Genomic DNA, 25035 nt, shown 5'->3' with positions numbered 1-25035 from the left:
ATGATACAACCATCGTTGGTAGAATCTCAGATGGAGATGAGGGGACGTACAGGAAGGAGATAAGCCAACTAGTGGAGTGGTGTCGCAGCAACAACCTTGCATTCAGTGTCAGTACGACAAAAGAGCTGATTATGGACTCCAGGAAGGGTAAGATGAAGGAACACATACCAATCCTCATAGAGGGATCAGAAGTGGAGAGAGTGAGCAGTTTCAAGTTCCTGGATTTCAAGATCTCTGAGGACCTAACTTGATCCCAATATATCGATGGAGTTATAAAGAAGGCAAGACAGCTACTAGACTTCATTAGGAGTTTGAAGAGATTCAGTATGTCAACAAGTACACTCAAAAACCTCTATAGTTGTACCGTGGAGAGCATTCTGACAGGCTGCATCACTGTCTGGTATGGAGGGGCTACTGCACAGAATCAAAAGAAGCTGCAGAGGGTTATAAATCTAGTCAGCTCCATCCTGGGTACTAGCCTACAAAGTACCCAGGACATCTTCAGGGAGCGGTGTCTCAGAAAGGCAGCGTCCATTATTAAGGACCTTCAGCACCCAGGGCATGCCCCTTTGTCATGGTTACAGAAGCCTGAAGGCACATACTCAGTGATTCGTGAACAGTTTCTTCCCCCCTGTCACCTGTTTCCTGAATGAACCTGTGAACGTTACCTTACTTTTTTAATATGGAATTATTTCTTTGCACAATTTTAATCTATTCAATATATGTATACAGCATTGTAAATTTATTTATTTATTTATTTATCTATTTTTCTTCTATATTATGTATTGTACTGAACTGCTGCTGCTAAGTTAACAAATTTCACAACACATGCTGGTGATAATAAACCTGATTCTGATATATGAATATGAACAATGGCCTTGAACTTTTGTAAGCTGACTTAACACAACAGCATACAAAACTCTGGCAGAATTTAGCAGGTCAGACAGCAGCTATGGAAGCGCATATACATGATTGACTTTTAGTTCCAAGACACTGTAGCCCCCTGGTAAGCCTCAGGCTCGCTCAGCTCGCTTTCGTCTAGGGGGAGCAGCCTTCGGCCCCGCCAAACTGGGTAATCAAGTTTGTGTAGATGCTGTGTGATATACCCCACCACACCAAATAACAGAGAGTACACCATATGCGATTAAATGAATACACTTTATAACTCATACTTTGACTATGTAGATAGTAATGGAACAAAATAAGAACTGTTTAACTGTTAAAAGAAAAAGGCGCCACTATTAGTAACCAGTTCGTGCACACATCGTTGGAGCTCTTACAGAACCGGGTCCCCCTTCCTCCAGTCAATGTCCTCCAAACTCCGAATGGGACCACCCTCAGTGATCAACCAAACGCTCTACTCGAGTCTGTCCTCGTCTCCTCTCCTCGCCAAAGATTCTGGGCCTCGGACTCCCACTCGGGGTCTGTTCCATTGCCCAGCTATCAGCATCGCGTCTCCTCTCTCTGTTCCCATCCGCCTTCTGTCCAAAGCCCGCGAAAACAATAGCTTACAGACACACAAGAAAGAATAACATCTATCCCAATTGGTTAGCAAATGAATACAATTCTCATTATCAGTAATTATAACCCAAAACAAGCTGCTATAGAGAACCACTGTCTCAGCAGTTAACAGCACAGAGAAGCCATTTTATTTTAACATAACAAAGAAGCCATTTTATTAGCCTTAGCAGTAACATAAAAGAAGAAACCCCTTACAACACTTTATCTAGACTGGATGAGTCCTAGGTCCGTATTTATTCCTCTGCATAGATGTTGCCTGACCTGCTGAGTCCCTTAACACAATGTGTGTGTGTGTGCTTATGATTTCCAGCATTCGCAGAATTTCATGCGTTTATGTAATGGACAGTTGATGTTTCAAGTTGGGAGCCTTCAGCTTAGACTGAACTGAATGAAAAATTGCTGATGTTTTTATATCGGAGCTCTTGCAGATTAGAGAACATCTCATAAATCTAGAGCAGACAAAAATTATTGCTCATCAGACAATATAATTCTCAGAGGTAAGTTCTTATCACTGTCATGGTCCGGTCCGTGAAGTCCGTATTCCGGTTCACAGTCCGCCTTGCTCCAGGTTTTCTTGTCTCCCCTGTTTCTGTTCCTATTGAGCTCTAATTGAGGCAGCTGTTGCTCGTTGGGGCGGGCTGCATAAATACCTTCAGAGACCAGGGCGTGGCTGCTGGATTGTTCTTGTCCTTACTCCTGTATCTCTTCCTCTGCCTTCTGTTTCCTCGCCTGAAGCCTTGCCTTGCCTTGCCGGTAACTCTTGCCTCGCCTGTAGTTCTCGTTTCACCTTGCATTGCCTGAAGCCTTGCCTGGTCTTGCTGGTAACTCTCACCTCGTCTCGCCTTCAGGCTGGTCCTGGAGCCACCCCGTACCTAGCTCTCTTCCTGTCCCTTGCCTCTGCTGGGTAAGTCAGGTTGTCTAGCCATTACCATGCGGCTGGTTCTGTCCCTTCCTGTCCCTTGCCTCTGTCGGGTAAGCCAGGATGTCTTGCCATTACCTACGGTTGGTTCTGTCCCTTCCTGTCCCTTGCCTCCATCGGGTGGTGTACCGCGCCCTGCCCAGGAAGAGTCTCCAGCCTCCTGCCTCCTGCCAAGCCTTGCCTCAGTTCTCCAGCCTCTAGCCTCAAGCCTGAAGACTCCTGCCTCCTGCCAAGCCTCGTCTCAAGTCTCTAGCTTCTAGCCTCAAGCCTGAAGACTCCAGCCTCCTGCCAAGCCTCGCCTCAAGTCTCTGGTCTCTAGCCTCAAGCCTGAAGACTCCAGCCTCCTGCCAAGCCTCGCCTCAAGTCTCTGGTCTCTAGCCTCAAGCCTGAAGACTCCAGCCTCCTGCCTCCTACCAAGCCTCACCTCCAGTCTCTAGCCTCAAGCCTGAAGACTCCAGCCTCGTCCTGCCTGCCAGCCAAACCTCGTCCTTGCCTAGTTCTGGGGTCCAAGCCAGAGGCAAGACCCAGGTACTGGGTCCTTGTCCTGTCTCTGGCTCGGAGTCCAAGCCCGGGCTCCTAGCTCTCTTGTCCTGTCCTGTTCCGGGTTCCCGGTTTTCGTGTCCATGTCCTTGCCCTCACCGTGTATCCTAGTCCTGTTCCTAGTACTTCAGTGTCTGTGTCTTGCACTTGGGTCCGTTCCTAGCCTCCTCCTTATGTCAATCACAGACAGTGGTGGGTGCATGTAACACACTGCCATGGTAGAAGCAGAGACTTTTGACAGATTCAAGAAACTCCTAAATAGGTACATGGATGAAGGAAATATGGAGGGCTATGTGGGAGGGATGGGTTAGATTATTCTTAGAGTAGGTTAAAAGTTTGGCACAATATTGTACTGTGCTGTGGTTCATTCATAGCTTGTCACACCAGACAGCCAGCCACTCTAGTGTTGTTTGGTTGATGTTGAGCAGGTCAGTGTCAGCTAAATCAGGTGAGAGTGGGCAGTTCTGCAGAACGTGTTCAAAATTCTGCACCTTTCGCCACACTCACGTGATTCGCTGATCTTTAAACGCCACTTCACCATATTGTCTCCCATCCTACAAACTCCCGCTCTCACTCTGTTGAGAGTGCACCACTTCCGTCTGTCAAGCAGTGCCCTGTCTGGCAACATTTCTGTGGGGTCTTGCATGGTATCGTTTGGTGGGGTTCTGGCTTCTGTTTGTTGCCAGAGGTCAATCCTGTACGTTTGGGCGGATATTCCTCGTGGTAGCTCCCCCACCGTAGCAAAGCTTTTCCTCGATTTTAGGTGATTGGATGTTGGCATATGATGATGTAGTGGGTGCCGTGGATCCGAGTTCTGTTTACCTTTATCAATTTTTGTTGTAGTGTGTCTTCGGATCTCTGGGGGAGCAATGCCTGCAAGTCTGTAAATGATGGTAGTGGGTGTGGGACGTAGCGTGCCCATGATTATTCAGCAAGCTTCGTTAAGCAACGGGTCTATTTTCTTTGCATGGGCTGATCTGCCCCACACAGGTGCACAGTATGCTGCAAGTGCATACCAGAGTGCCAGGGCAGTTGATCTAAGTGTGTGAGCATTAGCTCCCCATTTCATGCCTGCTAATACTTTCAAGAAAAAATTGCAAGAGCCAACTTTCCCTCGGAGCTTTTGGATGTGGATGGTAAATGAGAGCGTCCTATCCGGTGTCACGCCCAGGTAAATTGGAGTCGGATGGTGTTCAAGCTCCTGCCCACACCAGAAGATCTTGAGTTTTCGAGCTGCTTCTCGATTCCTCAGGTGGAATGCAAACACTTAAGTTTTTGATGGATTTAGGTTCAGAGACCATTTTTCATAATACTGCTTCACTGCTTCGAGTACTGCTGTAAGTTTTACTTCAACTTCTTGGAAGGAGTTAGCTTGTGTTGCTATGCATAGGTCATCTGCATAGATAAACCTGCATGTGTTAGGAAAGGTTGGTTGGTCGTTTGTGTAAGCATTAAATAGCAGAGGTGCCAGAACTGATCCCTGTTGTAGTCCATTCTTTTGTGGACGCCACCTACTCTTAATTCCATTAATTTCTACATAAAATCTGCAATTTTCTAGAAGGCTTCTTATTACTTTGACTGTGGTTTCATTCTTTAACATTTTAGATAATTTCAGTAGAAGGCATCTGTGATTCACAGTGTTGTATGCTGCTGTTAAGTCAACGAATACTTCCCCTGTAATTTGTCTCATTTCAAAGCTATCCTCAATATACTGGGTTAAATTCAGGACTTGTGTGGAGCAGGAGCGGCCTGGCCTGAACCCGGCTTGGTCTGGTGTTAGAAGATCTTCGACTAAGGGGGATATTCTTTTCTGTATGAGTCTGTCGTAGAATTTATAGATGGTACAGAGCAAGGAAATCAGTCTGTAATTTTCAGGAATGTTGGTGTCTTTATTGGGTTTCAGGAGAGCAACAACTTTGGCTCTTCTCCACTTTTTAGGTATTTTTAATGATCTTAGGCAACAGTTAAAAAGGGCCAGAAGCCAGTGGAATGCTTTAGGTCCAAAATATTTAAGGAATTCATTAAGAATCCCATCTATGCCAGCAGCTTTGTTGGATTTTAGCTGTGATACTTCATCCTTTAGTTCTTCTAGGGTGAGAGGTGGGAATCTATTATTCCCGTTTGAGAGAGCTGACTCCATCTCCTGATGTTGCTTTTTCTTTTGCCTCCATTCCTTGTTATTTGGTCGACCATTTAGTATTAGTTGATGGGCAACCTGACTGGGTGTTACAGCAGCAATTCTCTGTGGTGGTCTATTGTCTGAGTTGAGTTTCGAACAGTTGCCCATGCATCTTAATGTTCTTGTTCATGTCTGTGTTTTCTATCAGTTCCTATCAACATTGTTGTCTCTCTTGGCTCAGTAGGGACAGAACTGACTCTCCCATTTCAGTTGTGTCTTGACCAAATGGGTCTTGGTTGTATTAGCTGACATACTCATTATAACTTTGCTTGATATAACTAGTCAATCCCTGAATATATTTGGTTCTGTAGCCTCTAGGTATGTTCTGCTGTGCTGCTTTCCAGATTAGTCGGAAAAATTCATCATAATGATCAGGTTCTGGTGGTATGGTATCAATAAGTTGATCAAGGGATTCTGCAAAAGATGTCCAATTCACTTTTCTCAGGTTAAATCTTGGTTGGTACTTTGATGGTACAGGTCTTAGAACTGGAAGGGATTCTACCTGGACTGTCAGTGTTGGGATTTGGGTATATGTTGGAGGATTGTTCGTGTGAAGGGGTTGGAGCTTGTTGAGGTAACAAAGGCAAGGTCTGGGTTGTATCCTTTTCTCCATCTGGCACTTCTGAAGGTAGGGGTGTCCTTTGACTCGTATAGTAGCTCAAGGCTGTTGTTTAGAGCCCATGATACAACTTCTCCATTTGCATCGTCATCTTTGTATCCCCAGTTGGTGCTATGTCTGTTAAAGTCACCAATAACCAGGTACATTTTGTCCTGGAGATCTAGGTTAGGTGGCCACATGAATGGTTCATTAGGGTGTTTGTAGACTGAGATGATATTTATGTGTTTTGTTTCAAATTTCAGAAGTTCCATTGAGCCAGCTTGGATGTTTGCTGTTCTCATTACTATAGATTTATTTTAACAAAGATTGCATTTCCATAACTTTGGCTAGGGGTGTCAATAGCCAAGTGCATTCCTGGCACATAGGGTTGGTTGTTCAGCCTATGAGTTTCTTGTATGCACAAGATGTCCGGTTTTAAGTTTGCCAGGATTTCTGCTTTACTGTGGCTGAAGCCTTCGATGTTGTGGCTAATGATTACATGATTTCTAGTGGGCCGAGGGTTTATTCTTTTACCACCCACTGGATCACTTGGTCTGGCGCGTAATGTCAGGATTGGTCTCCTTTCAGATTAACGGGGTCACGGCGTGTACGTTCCTGACTCGACTCCCGTGCTGTGATAATCTGCTGTGTGTTCTATGTTCTATCTTTGACCTCAAACTAGAGAAACCTGCCGTGTTTTAAAATAGAATGATATAACTAAATGTTGGGAAATGGAATAGATCAATTAGGCTGCATTCTATATTCTACATGTAAAGGATTTGAGGGTCAGAAGAAAGTGTGCTTTGGGTCATCTCAGCTCCCTCACCTGACTACAATATTTTTTTCTTTATGGATGCTGAACACCAGTGTAGCATGTTTCAGGGAATTTCTGTTTGAAGTTTCAAAGCATTTTGTCTCACACCGTGAGAAGCCTTTAATGTATTACCACGTGCTGGGTCCAAAAACAGACTCTGAAAATGTAAAAGCAGTAGAATAATTGGATAAATCAGTCAATTCTCATGTACATGCATACCAGAAAATATTTCGAACTTTCAGGATAAAACTCCTGAAGAGCACTGGGTCATTTGATGCCATCCAATGTATTTACACTTAGCAACTTAAAACTCCACTCAGTGCCCAAGGCTTTCTCAATTTATACATCGTTTGGGATAAGGATCATTGCTTTTGAAAGAACATACAAGTTTAAAGGGAAAACAAAACATAATAGTTTTGATGTTCTGTTTCAGGCTTGCTTCTGATTTCTTTTGTGTATTTAATATGTCATTTCCCTTAAAATTGTGTTTAGATTTTCAAAGTCTATGTGGAACGCCTGCTTTGATTCTGTTCAGCTGTAAAGCCAAGTTCAATATTGTCCTGACATCACAGTATTGGCAGGACACCACTGCAGTTGTCCTACTAACAGGTTTAAGAATCTTAGAGCATAGAGTATTACAGCACAGGAACAAGTCACATTGTTGTGCCAACTGAATTAAGGGGTCAACATAGTTGTACAGAGATTAGATCATCACTTTACAGTGCCTGAAAACACCAAACAGGGTTTGATTCAGGCCGCTGTTTGTGAGGAGTTTGTGTGTTTCTCCCATGACTGTGTGAGAATTCTTCAGGTGCTCTGGTTTCCTCCCACTTTCCAAAGATGTCCTGTTAAGGTTAGTAAGTTGAGGGCATACGATGTTGGTGCTGGAAGCATGGCAACACTAGCGAATTGCCAAGCACAATAATGGCTGATTTGATTTGACGTGAAAGTGACACAATTCACTGCATGCTTCAATGTACATGTGACAAATAAAACTAAACTTTATCTTTAAATCAGTAATCAAATTGCTTCTGCCTACACAAAGTCCATATCCTTCAATTCCCTGTACACTTACCTGCTTATTTAATAGCATCTTGAACACATCTACCAGAACTATCACCACCATCGCTGGCAGTGCAATCCAGTCACCCACCACTCTATGTAGAGAAAAAGAACCTGCCCACACTTCATCATTGAACTTAGCTTAAATGCATGCACTCTGTTTCAATCCTGGGAAGATGATACTGGCTGTCTACTCTATTTGTCACATGTACATACAGTAAAATGTGTTGCTTGCATCAAATAAAATCAGTGAGGATTGGACTGGGCAGCCATAAGTGTCACCACTTCTGGCACCAACATAGCATGCCTACAACTCAGTAACCCTAACCCATACCTCTTTGGAATATGGGAGGAAACGGGAGCATAAGGAGTAAATCCACACGATCATGAGGTGAACGTACAGACTCCTTATAGGCAGCAGCACGAATTGAGCTCAGAATCAGAATCAGGCTTCATGTCACTAGCATATGTCATGTAATTTGTTGTTATTTGGTAGCAAAACATTGCAATATATAATAGTTATTTTAAACTATAAATTATGATAAGAAATTATACAGTATATAAAATATAGTGAATTGAATTGACTTTATTTCTCACATCCTTCACATACATGAGGAGTAAAAATCTTTATGTTACATCTCTGTCTGAATGTGCAATGTGCAAATTGTTGTAACTTGTAATAAATAGTATGTACAATAAGATATGCAACAGACCAGTCAATGTAGCTTAGAAATGCAATTGTGGCAGTGTGAATTAATCAGTCTGTTGGCCTGGTGGAAGAAGCTGTCCCAGAGCTTGTTGGTCTTGGCTTTAATGCTGTGGTACCATTTCCCGGATGGTAGCGTCTGGAACAGTTTGTGGTTGGGGTGAATCGGGTCTCCAGTGATCCTTTGGGCCCTTTTTACACACTTGTCTGTGTAAATGCCCTGAATCATGGGAAGTTCACATCTACAGATGCACTCGGCTGTTCGCACCACTCTCTGCAGAGTCCTGCGATTGAGGGAAGTACAGTTCCCATACCAGGCAGTCATACAACTAGTCAGGATGCTCTCAGTTGTGCCCCTGTAGAAAGTCCTTAGGACTTGGGGACTTATGTCGAACTCCTTCAACCATTTGAGGTGAAGGAGGCATTGTTATGCTTTATTTGCCGCACAGCCGGTATGTACAGACCAAGTTAGGTCCTTGGGGCAAAAGGAGAACACAATAAAGAAAGATAATACTGAGTAGTGTTCATGGGTTTATTGTCCATTCAGACATCTGATGGCAGAAGCTTTTCCTAAAATGTTCAGTGTGTGTCTTCAGGCTCCTGTACCACCTCCTTGATGGTAGAAGTGGGAAAAAGGCATGTTGAATTCACTGGTAAGGCCTTACTGGGAGTATTGTGAGCAGTTTTGTACTCCGTATCTTAGAAAGGAGGTGCTGAAACTGGAGAGGGATCAAAGGAGGTTCACAAAAATCATTCCAAGATTGAATGGCTTGTCATATGAAGAGCTGTTGATGGCTCTTCAGGTGACCTAAATGAAACCTATCAAATGGTGAAAGACCTTGATAGAGTGGCTGTGGAGAGGATGTTTCCTATGGTGGAAAAGTCTAAGACCAGTTGATACAGACTCAGAGTAGAGGGGAGTCCTTTTAGAAGGGAAGTGAGGAATTTCTTTAGCCAGTGAGTGTTGAATCTGTGGAAGTTTGTTGCCACAGGCAGCTGTGGAGGTCAAGTCTTTATGTATATTTAAGGCAGAGGTTGATAGTTTCTTGATTGGTTGGGCATGAAGGATATGGGGAGAAGCCAGGAGTTAGGGGCTGAGAGGAAAAATGAATCAGCCATGATGAAATAGCAGAGCAGACTCAATGGGCCAAATGGCCTAATTCTGCTCCTATATTTTAAGATCTTCTGGTCTTATGTTCTGGGTGATTGTGACCCTTAATGTTGAATGTTGCCTTTTTGAAGCATTGCCTTTTGAATACGCCCTCAAAGCTGGGGAGGCCAGAGACCATGATGGAGCTCACTGAGTTCACAACTTTCTGTAGCATTGTCTGATCCTGTGTATACCCCTCCGTACTTGACAGTGATGCAACCAGTTAGGATCTGGTGATTGCTAGCTCTGTAAATGAGTTATGCTAACTACTAGGCTATTGAGCTCACTCAGTATTTTAGCATTGATCCAGCATTTTGTTTCTGATGCTCAAGATTTCCAGCATCTGCAGAATTCCTTGTGTCTGGACATCACTTCCTCAGAGAGCAATTTGTCCAGACTGTTTTTTTGACCCAAATACCTTCAACTGCTCCTCAAATGATTCTCAATATGTAATGAGTTTGGAAATTGTGCTGCTTGCTGATGATTGAAAAATGTGCAGTTCCATTCTTAGCTTTTCAATAGATGAAGTAGCCATCCTGGATATGATAGGCCGAACAGTTGCCCCCAATTTACTGTCAAAATATCATCCAGCAGGTCAGGAAATTATTCACTCAAAGTTTTGTTTGCTGACCAGTTGGTTAAAATTTAATTGATCCAAGATTTTTTTTTAGCACAGAGGCTGCTCCAATTTCTTCTGAAACATAGTATCAATGAGCTTTCAGCACCGCAGCACAGAAACAGGCCCTTCAGCACATCTAGTACATGATGACCTGCTTTTTACTGCCTAGTCCCATCTGCTTGCTTCTGGACCATAGTCCTTCGTCCCCCACTCATCCGTGTTCTTCTCCAAACTCCTCTTCAATGTTAAAGCCGTTCTGTTAACATTACTCTTAAGTTATTGCAGGTTTGGACAAGGAACCAGATTACAGCATAGGGAGAGGCTCTTTGGCCCATCTGGTACATGGAGAACTGTTATTCTGCCTTAGTCCCATCAACCTGAATCTGGTCCATATCTGTCCGTAACCCTCCCATCCATGTACTTACCAAAATTTCTCCTCAATGTTATAATTGAAGCCACATCCACGAGCAGCTCGTTTCACACTCTCACCACACTCTCAGTGAAGAATTGTCCCCTCAGTTTCCCCCTAAATATTTGTCCCTTACCCTTACCCTGAAGCCTCTGGTTCTAGTCTCACCCAACCTGAGGGGTAAAAGTCTGTGTGCATTCACCCTAACTATACACCTTGCAATTTTGTATGAATTTGAACTTGTGAGAAATTGGACTAACAGTTGTAAAGGGGCTAGACGCACCCTTCCACTTCACAAAGTGGAGAATTTCAAAAACACAAGCGATTCTGCAGATGCTAGAAATCCAGAGCAACACCTACAGAATGCTGAAGGAACTCAGCAGGTCAGGCAGCATCCATGGAATAAGCTGTCTATGTTTTGGACCAAAACCCTTCATCAGGTCTGGAAAGAAAGGGCGCAGCTGGCAAAATAAGAAGGTGGGGGGAGGGGAAGGAGCACAAGCCAAAGGTGATAGGTAAAGTCAGGTGGGTGGGGTAAGGAGGGGGTGAAGTAACAAGTTGAGAGGTGATAGGTGGAAAAGGTAAGGGGCTGGAAAAGAGGGAATCTGATAGTGGACCATGGGAGAAAGGGAAGGAGGAGGGGCACTGGTGGGGGTGGTGGTTTGATAAGCAGGAAAGGAGAAGTAGTAAGAGGCCAGAGTGGGAATTTGAAGAAGAGGGAAGGGGGAGAGGGAGAGCGAGACAAATCACTGGAAGTTGAAGAAATTGATTTTCAGGTCATCAGGTTGGAGCCTACCTGAACAGAATATGAGGTGTATGTGAAGGATTATGACAATTTCATATAAAACGGGTTATGAAAATTTCATTCCTTTAAAAGCAGCACCATGCAATAGATTGAGTAATATGTCATTACCACCTCGGCAACAGAGGGAATGGTCAGTGAAGGGGACTGATGCAGATTAGAGTACTTCATTAGCAGAATGTAAAAGCTCCCTTGGGCAAGTAGTTGTCTAACATGGTGATAATTTGGATGCACTTTACCACAACTATAATATAGTTAAAAATAATGTGAGTTGAACAAAGAAGAAGGATGTAAAAAAAAGAAAACACAATCTTCTACACTTAGTGACCACTTTATTAGGTACACCTGCTTGTTAAGGCAAATATCTAATCAACTAATTGTGTGACACCAACTCAATGCATAAAACTATGTAGACATGGTCAAAAGGTTCAGTTGTTGTTTAGACCAAATATCAAAATGAGGCAAGAAATGTGACCTAAGTGACATTTAGCATGGAGTGATTGTTGGTGCAGACAAGGTAGTTTAAGTATCTCAGAAACTGCTGATCTCCTGGGATTTTCATGCACAACTGTCCCTAGAGTTTACAGAGAATAGTGTAAAAAAACAAAAAAAAAAATCCAGTAAGCTTAGGTTCTGTGGGTGGACATGCCTCATTAACGAGAGAGGTCAGAGGAGAATGACTAGATTGGTTCAAGCTGACAGGAAGGTGACAGTAACTCATTTGACCATACATTACAACATTGGTTTGCAGAAGAGCATCTCTGAATGAACAACACGTTAAACTCTGAAGAGGATAGGCTACAGAAGCAGAAGACCACGAACCTACACTCAATGGCTACATTATTAACTACAGGAGGGATTCCTATGGAGGAATTAGGTCAAAGTCTAAGTCCCCACTCTCCATTCACAGACCAGCAATGCAGATGTGGGACATTCATGGTCGGATGTTGGACCTGCAGAGAGTGGATGAGGGTCCCCCAATGCCAAAGAGTTGTACAGTTGGAGTTCTGTGTGGGCAGGAAGAATGAGTGCTGATGACGTCCTGGGTTTGCAAATTGGTGAGACCAGATTTAAATGTCTAATGTTTGGGGTCATCGCAAGTCCAGAATTTGAGGTCCAGTGTTCTGCGAGCGGCAGGTTCTTGAGACGATGCCAAAGATGAAGGCTCGAGAGACACATTAGAAATCCTGAAGATGAGGTCCACTGGTTGGAGTTGAAACTGCAAATCTCTGAATCTGCTGGGAAAGTCAAAGCCCAGTGTATGCAGGCCTGAGTCCATGTCCATTGGAGGCTGTCCAGGGGTTAAAGATGAGTGGGTGGGAGGGAGGAAAAGAGCTTGTTTTGCTGTTGATATTTTGTTGCCTGTTGAGTGCTGTGTTGTTCTGCTGAGCACTGTAGGCGTGCTAAGTGAAAACCACCACGAGGATCATCGGGATCTCCCTCCCCATTTATGACACTTACCTGTAGTGTTGCAGACACTACAGGTCTGAAGCATTATTGAAGATCCTTTCCATCCATCGTACAATCTCTTTGACCCACTACTATCAAAAAGGGGGTACAGGAGCATCAGGACCAGAGCTGCCAGAGTGGGTAACAGCTACTTTGCCCAGACTGTGAGACTAATGAATACCATGCCTCCACTGAGGTCTTATCACTAGGACAGCGAGCTGTTTACTGTTACCTGTGCTGTGCATTACATGCATTTTGAGTGATATTGTATTCACCTGTTTGTGGTACAGGTAATGTTTTATTTTATGTGCTGTGTGTTGTAAATGAACCATGGTTCGGAGGAGCATTGTTTCATTTGGTTGTATATATGTACAGTCAGATTACAAGGAACTTGAACTTGAAGTGACAAATAAATGAATCTTGAATCTTTATAAAACTACGTTGGGCTACATGTAGCACCAGTGACGGAGTTCAATTCCTGCCGCTGTTTGTAAGGAGTTTGCACGTTCTCCCTGTAACTAAATATGTTACAGGTCTAGTCACATCCCACATTCCAAAGACTTATACGTTAATAAATTGTGGACATACAGGATAGGGTTTGTGAAAGGTAGGCATGCTATGTTGGTGCAGGAAACATAGTGATATTTATGGACTGCACTCAGCACATCGACCTGTGTTGATCATTGATGTAAACTATGTATTTCACAGTATGTTTCGATATACTGCACATGTGACAAATAAAGCTAGTCTTTAATCTTTAGTAAATATATGCAATAGCAAGGGGAATTGAACCTTAACAGATTGCCTCATTAGAATGTGAGAGTCTTCAAATGCTTAATGATGATTCATCTCTCTCCTCTTTTGCAGCCTTCACTTTATTGTCTTTGACACTGAGGCATCACACGACATCCTGAAGGTGTGGGATGGTCCGATAGAGAGTGACATGTTGCTGAAGGAGTGGAGTGGTTCCTCATTGCCCGATGACATCCACAGCACATTTAATTCCATCACACTTCATTTTGACAGTGACTTCTTCATCAGCAAGACAGGCTTCTCCATTCAGTTCTCAAGTAGGTGATTGTTCACTGTCTCCTTATCCCTGACTGCGTATCCTTGCATACTGCTTTACGTAATTCATGGCAGCAAAGATCCCCACCAGCGCCCGTCCCATCTGCCTGCATTGACCCTTCTCCCTTACATCTCGCCAGTACTGCTGGCCAGAAGGTGTCAGAGTCTTGCGGCCCCTTACACCAGGTTCAGAAGCAGTTGTTGCACAACAGCCATCGAGCTCCTAGACCGGCTTCATTCCCCTCAGTGCTGAACTGACGTAGCCCATGGATTCACTTTTGGGCAATCGATGGCTCATGTTCCGTGTATTACGTGTTCACTTCCTTTTTTTTTAGTATTTGCACCATTTGTCCTCTTTTGCACATTGGATGTTTGTTTGTCTATTTGGTGTGTGGTTTTTCATGGATTCGATTGTATTTTGTTTTCCTGTGGGTGCCTACATACTTCAATAATAAATTTACTCTGAAACTTTAAAAATAAGTAACATTAACTTCTGGATCCAATGGCTATGCTCCAATGTCCATCAAAACTAATGGGGGGAGGGGTGCCACGGTAGCATAGCAGTTAGCAAGTCACTATTACAGCTTGGGAGGTTGTAGTTTTAAGTTAAATTCTGATGTCATCTGTAAGGAGTATGTGAGATGATGGGTTTTGTCCCACATTCCAAAGACACACTGGCTGGTCAGTAAATTTGTCATTGTAAATTCTCCTGTGATTGGGTTCGGGTTAAATAAGTAGGTTGCTAGGCAATGTGGCTCGATGGTCCAGAAGGGCCTATTCCACACTGTGTCTTTAAATAAAAGTAAATAAATGGATCATTTGGTCTGTGATAGAAAAAGGAGTGAAAAACATTTGTGTATCCAGTGTGGGACATTGAAATAATTTTCTAATTTGCTGATCTCACAATACTTTTGAAGTACTGTGCTTAGATTTTTATTAACATATAACTGAACAGAGAGTATTGGGTTAGGTTCTGATTGCGTCTTTACTGGAAGCTTTAGAGAAGGTACAGAGGAGGTTTACTAAGATACTGCTAGGATTAGACAGCATGTCTCATGAGGCTAGGTTGAGCCAGCCAGGGCTTTTCTCTTTGGAACAAAGCAGGATGGGATGCAACTTGACCAAGATATATAAGGTCATGATATGCCTAGATAGAATGGACAGCCAGTGATCATTTTCCAGAGCAGCAATGGCTAATACCAGAGGACATCCATTTATGAGGGCACAGATCAGAATAGAGGGCCATACATTTATAACAGAAAGGAGGAGTGGTGAATCTGTGGCGTTCATTGCCAAGAATGGCAGTAGAGGCTGAGTCATTGAGTATATTTAAAGCACAGGTTGATAGTTTCTTGATTAGTCAAGGTGTCAAAGTTACGGGGAAAAAGCAGGAGAATGGGGTTGAGAGGGATATTAAATTAGCCATGATGGAATAGTGGGGCAGACTCAATGGGCCAAATGGCCTAATTCTGCTCCAATGTCTTATGGCCTTAAAATCAGTAGAGGAAAGTATAGGGGAGATGTCAGAGGTAGATATTGTACATGGAGAATGGTGGCTGCCTGGAATGCACTGCTGGGAGCGATGGGATATTTAAGAGACACTTGGATAAACACATGGATATAAGAGGGTTTTGGGTTGTGTGGGAGTAAGGTCACTTAAAGGGTTGGCATAACATTGTGGGCCGAAGGGCCTGTACTGTGCTGTTATGTTCTGTTACTGCAGAAGCTATGTATCAATATAAAATGTGATTTCCAAACAACAAGCTGATGTTTAAATTGGAGCAATACAGCACAGGAACAGGCCCTTTACCTCACAATGTTTTGCCAAACTAATTAAACTAGCAATTAGCTGCATAATTAACCTACCCTGTTCTGTCTATGCAATGTCCATTTCCCTCCATTCTCTGCACATTTATGTGTCTAAGTACCTTTTTAAGCACCTCTATTATATTTGCCTCCTTCACCACCCCTGGCAGTGCATTCCAGGCACCCACCTCCCTCTATCTAAAAATAGCTTTTCCCTAATATCTCCTTTCGAACTTACTCTTCTCATTTTAAATGCACGCCCTTGGGAATTGGGCATTTCAACTTCAGGGAAAAATAGTAACAGTCTACTCTCTCTTTGCCTCTCATAGTTCATAAACTTCCACTGTTTCCTCTTAGCCTTCTCCAATCCAGAGAAAATAAAAGTTTGTCTAACGTCTCTACACTGAACATGCTCACTAATTCAGGCAGGATCCAGACAAACCTTTCCAAAAGCCTCCACATTCTTCCTGTTATGGAGTAACCAGAATTGAATGCAATACTCGAGCTATGGCCTAACCAGAGTTTCATGAATAATTTTATAAACAGTATTTTATAATAGGTTTCACAATGATCCTAATGAATGTTGTGGTGGGGTGTTTCAGCCTGATTTGGAGTCTCCCCCTCCTGCCTCATTTCCAGCCATGATGGGTAACCCTCATCCGCTTAAAGATGCCGTACCTGCATTCTTGAGGGTTAAGTCCACTGGGTCCTTCATAAGAATGCAAAATCTGTAGATCATTAAGTTGATTTAAATGTACATTGCTTCAAGGCAAATTACATGCTGCAGGTTGCAGTGAGAGTAATTCAAAAGAGATACATTTAGAAGTATTGTATGTAGCCGACAGAACATCACCATGGTTCACCGCCACCATCTTGCTCTAGTTTCCTAACTAGTCTGAAAAAGGTACGCTCTAACTGTGGTTAAATGTTTCACAAGTAGTTGGAATAGTGGAACTAGCATCCATACAAAGGTAAAAACAGCTGAGTTATGTTGTTTTCCATTTCTTTTATTAAAAATAATATTTACTGCAGCTTCAACAGCGACTACTTGCAATGATCCTGGAGTTCCCCAGAATGGGACAAGGAGTGGAGACAGCCGAGAGCCGGGGGATACTGTGACCTTCCAGTGTGATCCAGGGTATCAGCTAGAAGGAACTGCTAAAATCATGTGCGTACAGCTGGACAATAGATTCTTCTGGCAACCTGATCCCCCAAGCTGTACAGGTACTGTATTAATATTTCATGTTTACATGTCATAAACCAACTAAAAGAATCTAACAATTATTCCATGGGAGTGGATAGTAGTTATGGATTAACAAAATTCTGGTGGAGCTCAGCAAGTCAGGCAACATCTAAGGAAAGGAATGACATTTCGGGCCGAGGACCCTTAATCAGTCCCTTCAGAGTATTGATGATGGGTTTCGGCCCAAAATATCGATGGTTTATTCCTTTCCATCGATGCTGCCCGACCTGCTGAGTTCCTCCAGGATTTTGTGTGTGTTGCACTGGATTTCATGGATCTGCAAAATCTTGTGTGATTGTAATTATGGATGGATACTCTGTGCCTCTGCAAAATAAACTGGTAGCACGAAACTTGTCATATTACAGAACCAAGAATGTTTCATTTTAAATTGTTTGCCAGGAGAGGTAATTTCTTCATTCCCATATGATTCTAAATCTTCCTCCATCTGCTTCCCATCACCATTCAGCTCACAGAAGCAAAAATCCACAGCAAGAAACCAATGGGCATAGTTTTGAAGAAATTGGGTAGAAGTTAAATTGCAGAGTTAGCGGATTTGAGATATATGGCTGGCAAAGTGGAATAACAAAAGATTAAAGTGATTTAAAGATTACAGAAGGGGGAGCAGTGAGACAGTTTCACTGAACTCCAGTTGAAGGGAAGATTTAAACTTTTGCAGGGTAGATTTAAAGATTAGCTTTATTCATTTGATATAGTGTCTGGGTAAATGAATGGTTGCTGGGTCGGGTAAACCTGGTAGGTCAAATGGCCTGCTTCCAATCAGTATCTCTCTTTCACTCCATGTAACTATTTTTATTATACATAATTTTCAGTTGTGTTTGGATAGCAAATTCAAATGCCTCTGGTAAACAATTCCAGAACTAATGCAGGCCTTACAAATCTCATTTTGAATAGGGGTGGGGGTGTAGGCAGTTCATAGGAGGAGTGTGTTGCAAGAATACTCCCTCTCTCAGCAGCGGCAGGGAAGTAGAGTGAGTGTGTTTGAGGCACGTCGTCCCTGGCGATACTCGGCCCGAAGTGCCAAGTGAATAATTCCCTCAGATGTTCTCTGTCCTAGATTCAAGACTCGATCTTACACGGTTCAAGGGAGTGTCTACATAGAGAGAAGGTATGGTCGTTAGACTGAGAAAACGCAACCAAAAAGATTAGATTTAGCCTTGTGTTAGCCATTTCTGCCTGGGGAAACTTCTCTGGATGCCCACTTTACCTGTGCCTTAATATCCTGTAATCCTCTATTAACCTTCCCTCATAAATCCAGGATGTGGCTCTTAAACTTGTGGTGGTACTGGATTTACAGTCTGCAAAGCCTTAAACTTAAAAAGAAATTTTCATGAGGCTATACTCTATCAACCTACTCTTTAAAGTCTAACAACATTCCCTGTCTACTCTCTGTGACAAGATTCAGCTAGTGATACCCACTATTTCAGTGGTGTGTCCCCAGTCCCTGCTAAGGAGGGGATTCCTCCAGCAAATGAAGTGATTGATGCAGGTCAATTATCATAACCCCATTGTTTTACATGGATTAGCAAGGGCCAACAAGACCTCATTGTTTATTTGTTTACAACAATAAATTGAGCAAAGAATATTGGTTGGAAGTTTAACTTGGTCAAAATAACTCTGACCCTTCAGAAAGGTCATACTGCGAAACTAGAAAGTAAAGTTTAGCATTAAGTCTCTCGAGCCTTGAAAAGTGATTATCCATTACAAACTTAATCCCATGATGAATGAAGGCCAATACAACACATGCCTTCTGAACCATGTTTTCAACAGGTAAAGTTCAGTGTTTCTAACCAGAGCCAACTAAATCTGGACCATTGTAATTTTCCTGGTGCACCACTGTAGCACAGCGGTTAGTGTGACGTTTTTCAGCTAAGGGTGTCAGATTTCGGAATTCATTTTCGGTGTCCTCTGGAACCAAACTCATGTTCCTTCCTGTGAGTGTATGGGTTTCCTCTGGGTGTTCCAGTTTGCTCCGACAGTCCAAAGATGTACTGGTTGGTGGGTTAATTGGTCATTGTAAATTGTTCTGTGATTAGGCTAGGATTAAATAGCAGGGATGTTGGGCAGTGGTGCTCGATGGGTAGAAAGGGCCTGTTCCAAGCTGTATCTCTTAAATAAATAAGTAAATAATTCTACATGATGACCTTCTGGGTTCTATCAGTGATTGACACTCATATAAAAATAGAACTCTTTTCCCTTCTGCCTCAAGCACTTTGCAATATGCTAATCTACAACTCCCATGAGACTCTTGTTACGGAACTCTACAACATGAAAACAGGCCCTTCGGCCAACTCATTCATGCTGACCACGATCTCTTCATGGGCGATTCCCATTTGCCTGTGTTTCATTCGTATCCCACGAGTCCTTTCCTATCCATGTACTTGTCCCGGTATCCTTTAGATGTTAATGTAACCTGACTCACCAGCTTCTCAATCCATTGGGTCACCACACTGTTTGTGTAGGGGGAGAAAGGTGCTCCTCAAATACCCTTCAAATCTTTCTCCTCCACTTTAAACCTGTATCTTCCACTGAAACACTGCACTAACCTGGGTAAAAGACTGTGAGCATCCACTTAGAATCGCAGAACACCACAGCACAGAAATGGGCCTTCAGCCCATGCAGTCCATGTAAAACTGTTATTCTGCTCAGTCTTATCGACCCACACCTGGACCACAGCCCTCCATATCTCTCTCATCCATGTACTTGTCCAAACATCTCTTTAATATTGCATTTAACCCCACATCCACTTATGCCGCTCAGATTTTATGTTCTTCGTTAGTGTCTCCCCTTAGCTTCTTATGCTCCAGAGAAAAAAGTCACAGCAGCACCTTATTACAAGTCAAGCCTTCCCATCCTGGTAACACTGTTGTGAAGCTTTCCTGCACTCTTTCTAGCTTAATCACCAGAGATTATTTATAGCTTAAAATCATTTTCCCTTACCTTTCCCACACATACATTATAAAAGTTTGATGGATTTTTCATGGACAGTTTCTATTCACACAAAAACCGCCAACCACAAATTCAATCTGCAACTTTAAAAGACATTGTGGGTATTTTCTTTCAAACAGAATAATATACAACAAGACACAAAATACTGGAGGAACTCAGCAGGTCAGGCAGCATCTATGGAGAGGAATAAAACGTCGATATTTTGGGCCGAGATATTTGATCAGATCTAGAAAAGAAGGGGGAAGATGCCAGAATTCCCTACTCTAGCTCTCTTACCACTTCTTCTCTTCTATCTATCCTCTCCCCTGGTGCCTCTCCTCCTTCCCTTTCTCCCTTTGTCCACTCTTCTCTCCGATCACATTTCTTCTTCAGTCCTTCTATCACCTATCACTTCTCAGCTCACCCCCCTATCCACTTGTCTTGACCCATCACTTTCCAGTTTGTACTCCTTCCCCTCCTTCCACCTTCTTATTCTGGCATCTTCCCCCCTTCCTTCTAGTCCCAGTAAAGAGTCTCGACCAAAACATCAACTGTTTATTTTCCTGCATAAATGCTGCCTGATCTACTGAGTTCCTGTAACATTTTGTGTGTGCTGCTCTGGATTTGCAGCATCTGCAGAATCTCTTGTGTTTAATAAATATCAAGATGGTTTGATTTTGTCATTCGGCATTCTGCAGTGGTGGTTCAATTAAATTTGATAATTATATGTATTGCTTACCACTGTTTCAGTTTTTATAAAGTGTTTAAGTACAGTGTTACTGTCTAATCCATCATCTTGATAAGGAGTGACACTTTTTTAAAAATACCGTCATTGCAGAAATGGTGTTTTAAAGTGTTCGATTTTTGAGAGTCTGATTGCTCTTTTCAAATGATAAAAGCAATGATTCTAAAGTTTCCTTTTCTCCAGTATTCTCAGCCAAGTGCAGAATTTCAATGATCTGAGAAACCATAAGACATATGGGCAGGATTAGACCATCCAGCCTATCAAGTTTGCTCCACCATTTTATCATGCCTTACATATTCCCCCTCTCAACCTCAATCTCCTGCCTTCTCCTCGTAACCTTTGACACCTTTGCAAATTAAGAACCCATCAACCTGCTCATTAAATATACTCAATGACTTGGCAGTGAATTGGCAGCTGACTGTGGCAATGAATTCCATAGGTTCACCACTCTCTGGCTAATAAACTTCCCCCTCATCTCTGTTATAAAGCGATGTCCTTCTATTCTGAGGTTATGGCCTGTGGTCCTAAACACTCACACTATGGTAAAATATTTTCTCATTTCAACGCTTCAAACAAATTGGGATACAAAGCTGACTGAATGTACAGTTGTTAGCATATATCTGAAGAATATTTCTAACTCTTCAGATCTAAGCTTTATGCATGCATGCAGAGGAAAATAGGATTAGTAACAAGAGTATCTGCATTTAGATTTGTTTATTCAACAGATTTCTTACTGAGAAATGCATTTGGATCTGTGAAATCTCTTTGCTGCAAGGGATGGCAAAATTTTGATTTAGAAGTGTGATCAAAGAGAGAAGATGATTAGAACTCTTGCTTTTGATATCTGTTCTGCGCTGAGTTATTGCAGATCTGGGCCAAGAGTTTCAAATTGCCTGAAGTAATAAATCTAATAAACAAATCAAATGTTAACTATAATAATGAAAAAGAAAATTAATTCGCAAGAGTGTGGGATTTAAATAGAAAACATTTCAGGAAAAAAATCAGGATGCCACGGTAACGTTGTGGTTAGAGGAACAGTATAGGAGCTTGGGCATCAGAGTTCAGAGTTCAACACCAACTCTGTCCGAAAGGAGATTGTGCATTAACCACGAACTTGTGGGTTTCCTCCCAGTGATCCAGTTTCCTCCCACAATTCAAAGACGTATGGATAGTAGGTTACAGTAATTGATCATTGTAAGTTGTGCTGTGATTAGTCTGGGGTGAAATAGGTGTGCTGCTGGGTGATGTAGCTCATAGGGCCAGTAAGGAATAATCTGAGCTGTATCTCTAAACAAAAATAATAAATCAGAAACAGGTTTTCTAATAAATTGCGGCATTACATTGAAACTCTATTTCACTCTCTGCCTGTGCTCTAAACCAGTCTCACCAGTGCCCACTCACAGTGATGAAATTCAGCCAAAATTCACTTTCAGCTCTGCTGTAACAACTTGGAGAAAGAATCTATTTCTAAACACAATGCTTGTGTATTGTTCCACGGGTACTGCATACTGTATTTCACAACTTTATCCATATTAAAATGCATTCAGTAGCACTTTATTAAGTACCCCGTACACCTGCTCATTAATACAAATATTAAATCAGCCAATTATGTGGCAGCAACTCAATGCATAAAAGCATGCAGATATGGTCAAGAGGTTCAGTTGTTGTTCAGATCAAACATTAGAATGGGGAAGAAATGTGATTTAAGTCACGTTGACTGTGGAATGACTGTTGGTGCCAGACAGAATGGTTTGAATTTCTCAAAAGCTGCTGATTTCCTGAGATTTGCATGCACAATAGTCTCCAGGGAATAGTGCAGGACGCAGAGAAAAGCATCCTGTGAGCAGCAATTCTGTGGGTGAAAATACCTTGTTAATGAGAGAGGTCAGAAGAGAATAGCCAGACTTGTTCAGGGTGACAGGAATGCAACAATAACCACATGCTGCAACAGTGGTGTACAGAAGAGCATTACTGAATGCACAACACATCGAACCTTGAAGTGGATGGGCTACGGCAGCAGAGAACCACAAACATACAGAAATACATTTATTGGTGACTTTATTTGGTACCTGTCGTACCTAATAAAGTGGCCACAGAATGCATGTACATAGGAAGAAAGTGCAATAATCTCTATGTTCATAGTCATTGCATTCAGGAAGTAAACTATCTAAAGTAAAACAACGTGTTGCCATTGCTGTAACTCCCTCAGGTGAAACGGCCTTTTCATTCTATAGAAGAATTCCCACCAGTCTCAGCCCCTCCAATTCAGGCCCAGACTTTGGTCCTACCCCACAAAGACCGAGCATTGGCTGCACTGAGCTTTTGTGCATTCTTTAGCATAGCAAGTTCAGTCACCATTCAACCATACATGAATACCGATGAATACAACCAAATAAAATAGTGTTCTTCCGGGGCCCAGGAGCAAAACACAGCACAACAGTTAGACATTGCACAAGCCACATTTAGCACACATAATTATAACAGCAGTAATCATACAGACAAATAAATAATAATATAGCTCCAGTCCTTGAGTGTCATGTCCTACAGATTGATTAGGCATGGATATTGTCAGCAAGAACAAGCACAGCATTCCGATCATCCACAGCCATAGATGAATGGAGTCCAGATTGTTCCACCGAGCCAACACTAGAGGGCAGCACTAATGGGAGGGGCCAGCCTCTAACCCAGCATGGACACCATACCTCACTGTCTCTGACATCTTCTCCCTCGGTAGCTGCAACAGCGACCCTGCAACAAAAGGAACTTGTCTACGCAACAACTGAGGCTTCTCAGCTCTCTCACCATCGGTAATGCAATATTCTACATTACCAACGTCCAACAGCGTTCAGGTACTCCTGTGCCAGTCGGCAGCACTCTTACAGACTCTTCACTCACAGCTGGTGAGTCAATGATTGAGAACTCTCCTCAAGACAGTAAATGGGGCACAATTTTATGCAGATTCAAGGAAAGTATAGGGAGAATGTCAGAATTAAGTTTTTTTATATTGAAAATGGTGGATATGTGGAATTCCCTGCCAGGAGTGGTGATAGAGGTGGTTATATTAGGAACCAAAATGGCTGCTTCCATCATTAAGGAGCCCCATCACCTAGGACATTAATTTTTTTAATTACTACCATCAAATAGAATTTCCAGAAGCCTGAAGACACACACTTGACATTAAAGAAACAGCTTCTTCCCCTGCACCATCAGAAGGGACAATGAACATATGTTCACTACCTCAATATTTTTTGCGCTCTTTTTGCAATGCATAATTATTCTTTTTTATTACTGTGCGTTGCACCATACCAATGCCATAAAATAAAAAAATCACGACATATGCCGGTGATATTAAATCTGATTTTGCTTCTGACATTTAAGAGACTTTTGGATAGGCACATGGATAAGGAGCTGTGTGGAAGGGAAAGGCCATATTCATCTTAAAGCTGGTTAAAATTTCAGCACAACATCATGGGCCAAAGGGCCTGTACTGTGCTGATGTGTTCTATGTTTTATGTTTTAAGAAGAGAGATTAGATTAGATTATGAGGACACTCAGTCCTCGTTTATTGTCGTTTAGAAATGCATGCATGCATTAAGAAATGATATAATGTTCCTCCAGAGTGATACCACAAAAAAAAGGACAAACTAAAGATTAACACTGACAAGACCACATAATTATAACATATAGTTACAGCAGTGCAAAGTAATACCATAATTTGATAAAGAACAAACCATGGGAACGGTAAAAAAAATCTCAAAGTTCCAATCGACTCCCGGTAGTCCCCAACAGCAGGCGGCAGAAGGGAGAAACTCACCCTGCCATAAACCTCCAGGCACCGACAACTGCCGATGCATTAGAAGCGCCCGAACCCAGCCGACTCTGAGTCCGTCTGAAAACTTTGAACCTCCAGCCAGCCCTTCGACACCGAGCACCATCTCTGCCGAACACTTCGACCCCATCCCGGCCGCCGAGCAACAAGCAAAGCCGAGGATTCGGGACCTTCCCCTCCGGAGACTCAGGATCACACAGTAACAGCGGCAGCGAAAAAGGCATTTCAGAAGTTTCTCCAGATGTTCCTCTGTTCTCTCACGTCTATCTCCATCAAATCAGAATTGTGCACAGCACCCTACTTGACAGATTACAGATATCATTCACCGGAGTGGCCACGCAAGCTGCGTCACGCCACCATCTTCTCCTCCTCCTCTTCCTCCGAAGTGAAGTTTATGGTAAAAGGTTTACATCAAGGAAGACCACAAGTAATAGGATGAGCTTACGTTATTCTATGGCCTGGTTCTATGCTATATAGCCAATATATATAATCGTCAGTCACCTGTCTCCATGTAGTACCTAAAAAAGAGTATTCACCCCCACCCCCCACCGGAAGATTTCATATTTACAACATCACATCGCGTGGATTTAATTTGGCTGTTTTTGACTCTGATCATCAGAAGAGACTCTT

The 25035-nt window shown here is 42.6% G+C and overlaps 1 protein-coding gene across 1 annotated transcript in view; it reads left to right on the top strand.

Moving 5' to 3' along the window:
- The window catches only part of csmd1a (CUB and Sushi multiple domains 1a), a 2254753-nt gene that overhangs the window by 1776270 nt on the left and 453448 nt on the right, over positions 1-25035 (top strand). The window contains exons 26-27 of the mRNA XM_072251121.1: positions 13636-13838; positions 16675-16866. Coding sequence (XP_072107222.1) covers positions 13636-13838; positions 16675-16866 — 395 coding nt within the window. The remainder of the gene's footprint in view (positions 1-13635; positions 13839-16674; positions 16867-25035) is intronic.

This window comes from Mobula birostris, chromosome 2 (genome assembly GCF_030028105.1).
Source record: "Mobula birostris isolate sMobBir1 chromosome 2, sMobBir1.hap1, whole genome shotgun sequence".
Lineage (NCBI taxonomy): Eukaryota > Metazoa > Chordata > Chondrichthyes > Myliobatiformes > Myliobatidae > Mobula > Mobula birostris.
The sequence above is the reverse complement of the archived record's forward strand: the minus strand, read 5'-3'. Positions and strand labels throughout refer to the sequence as shown.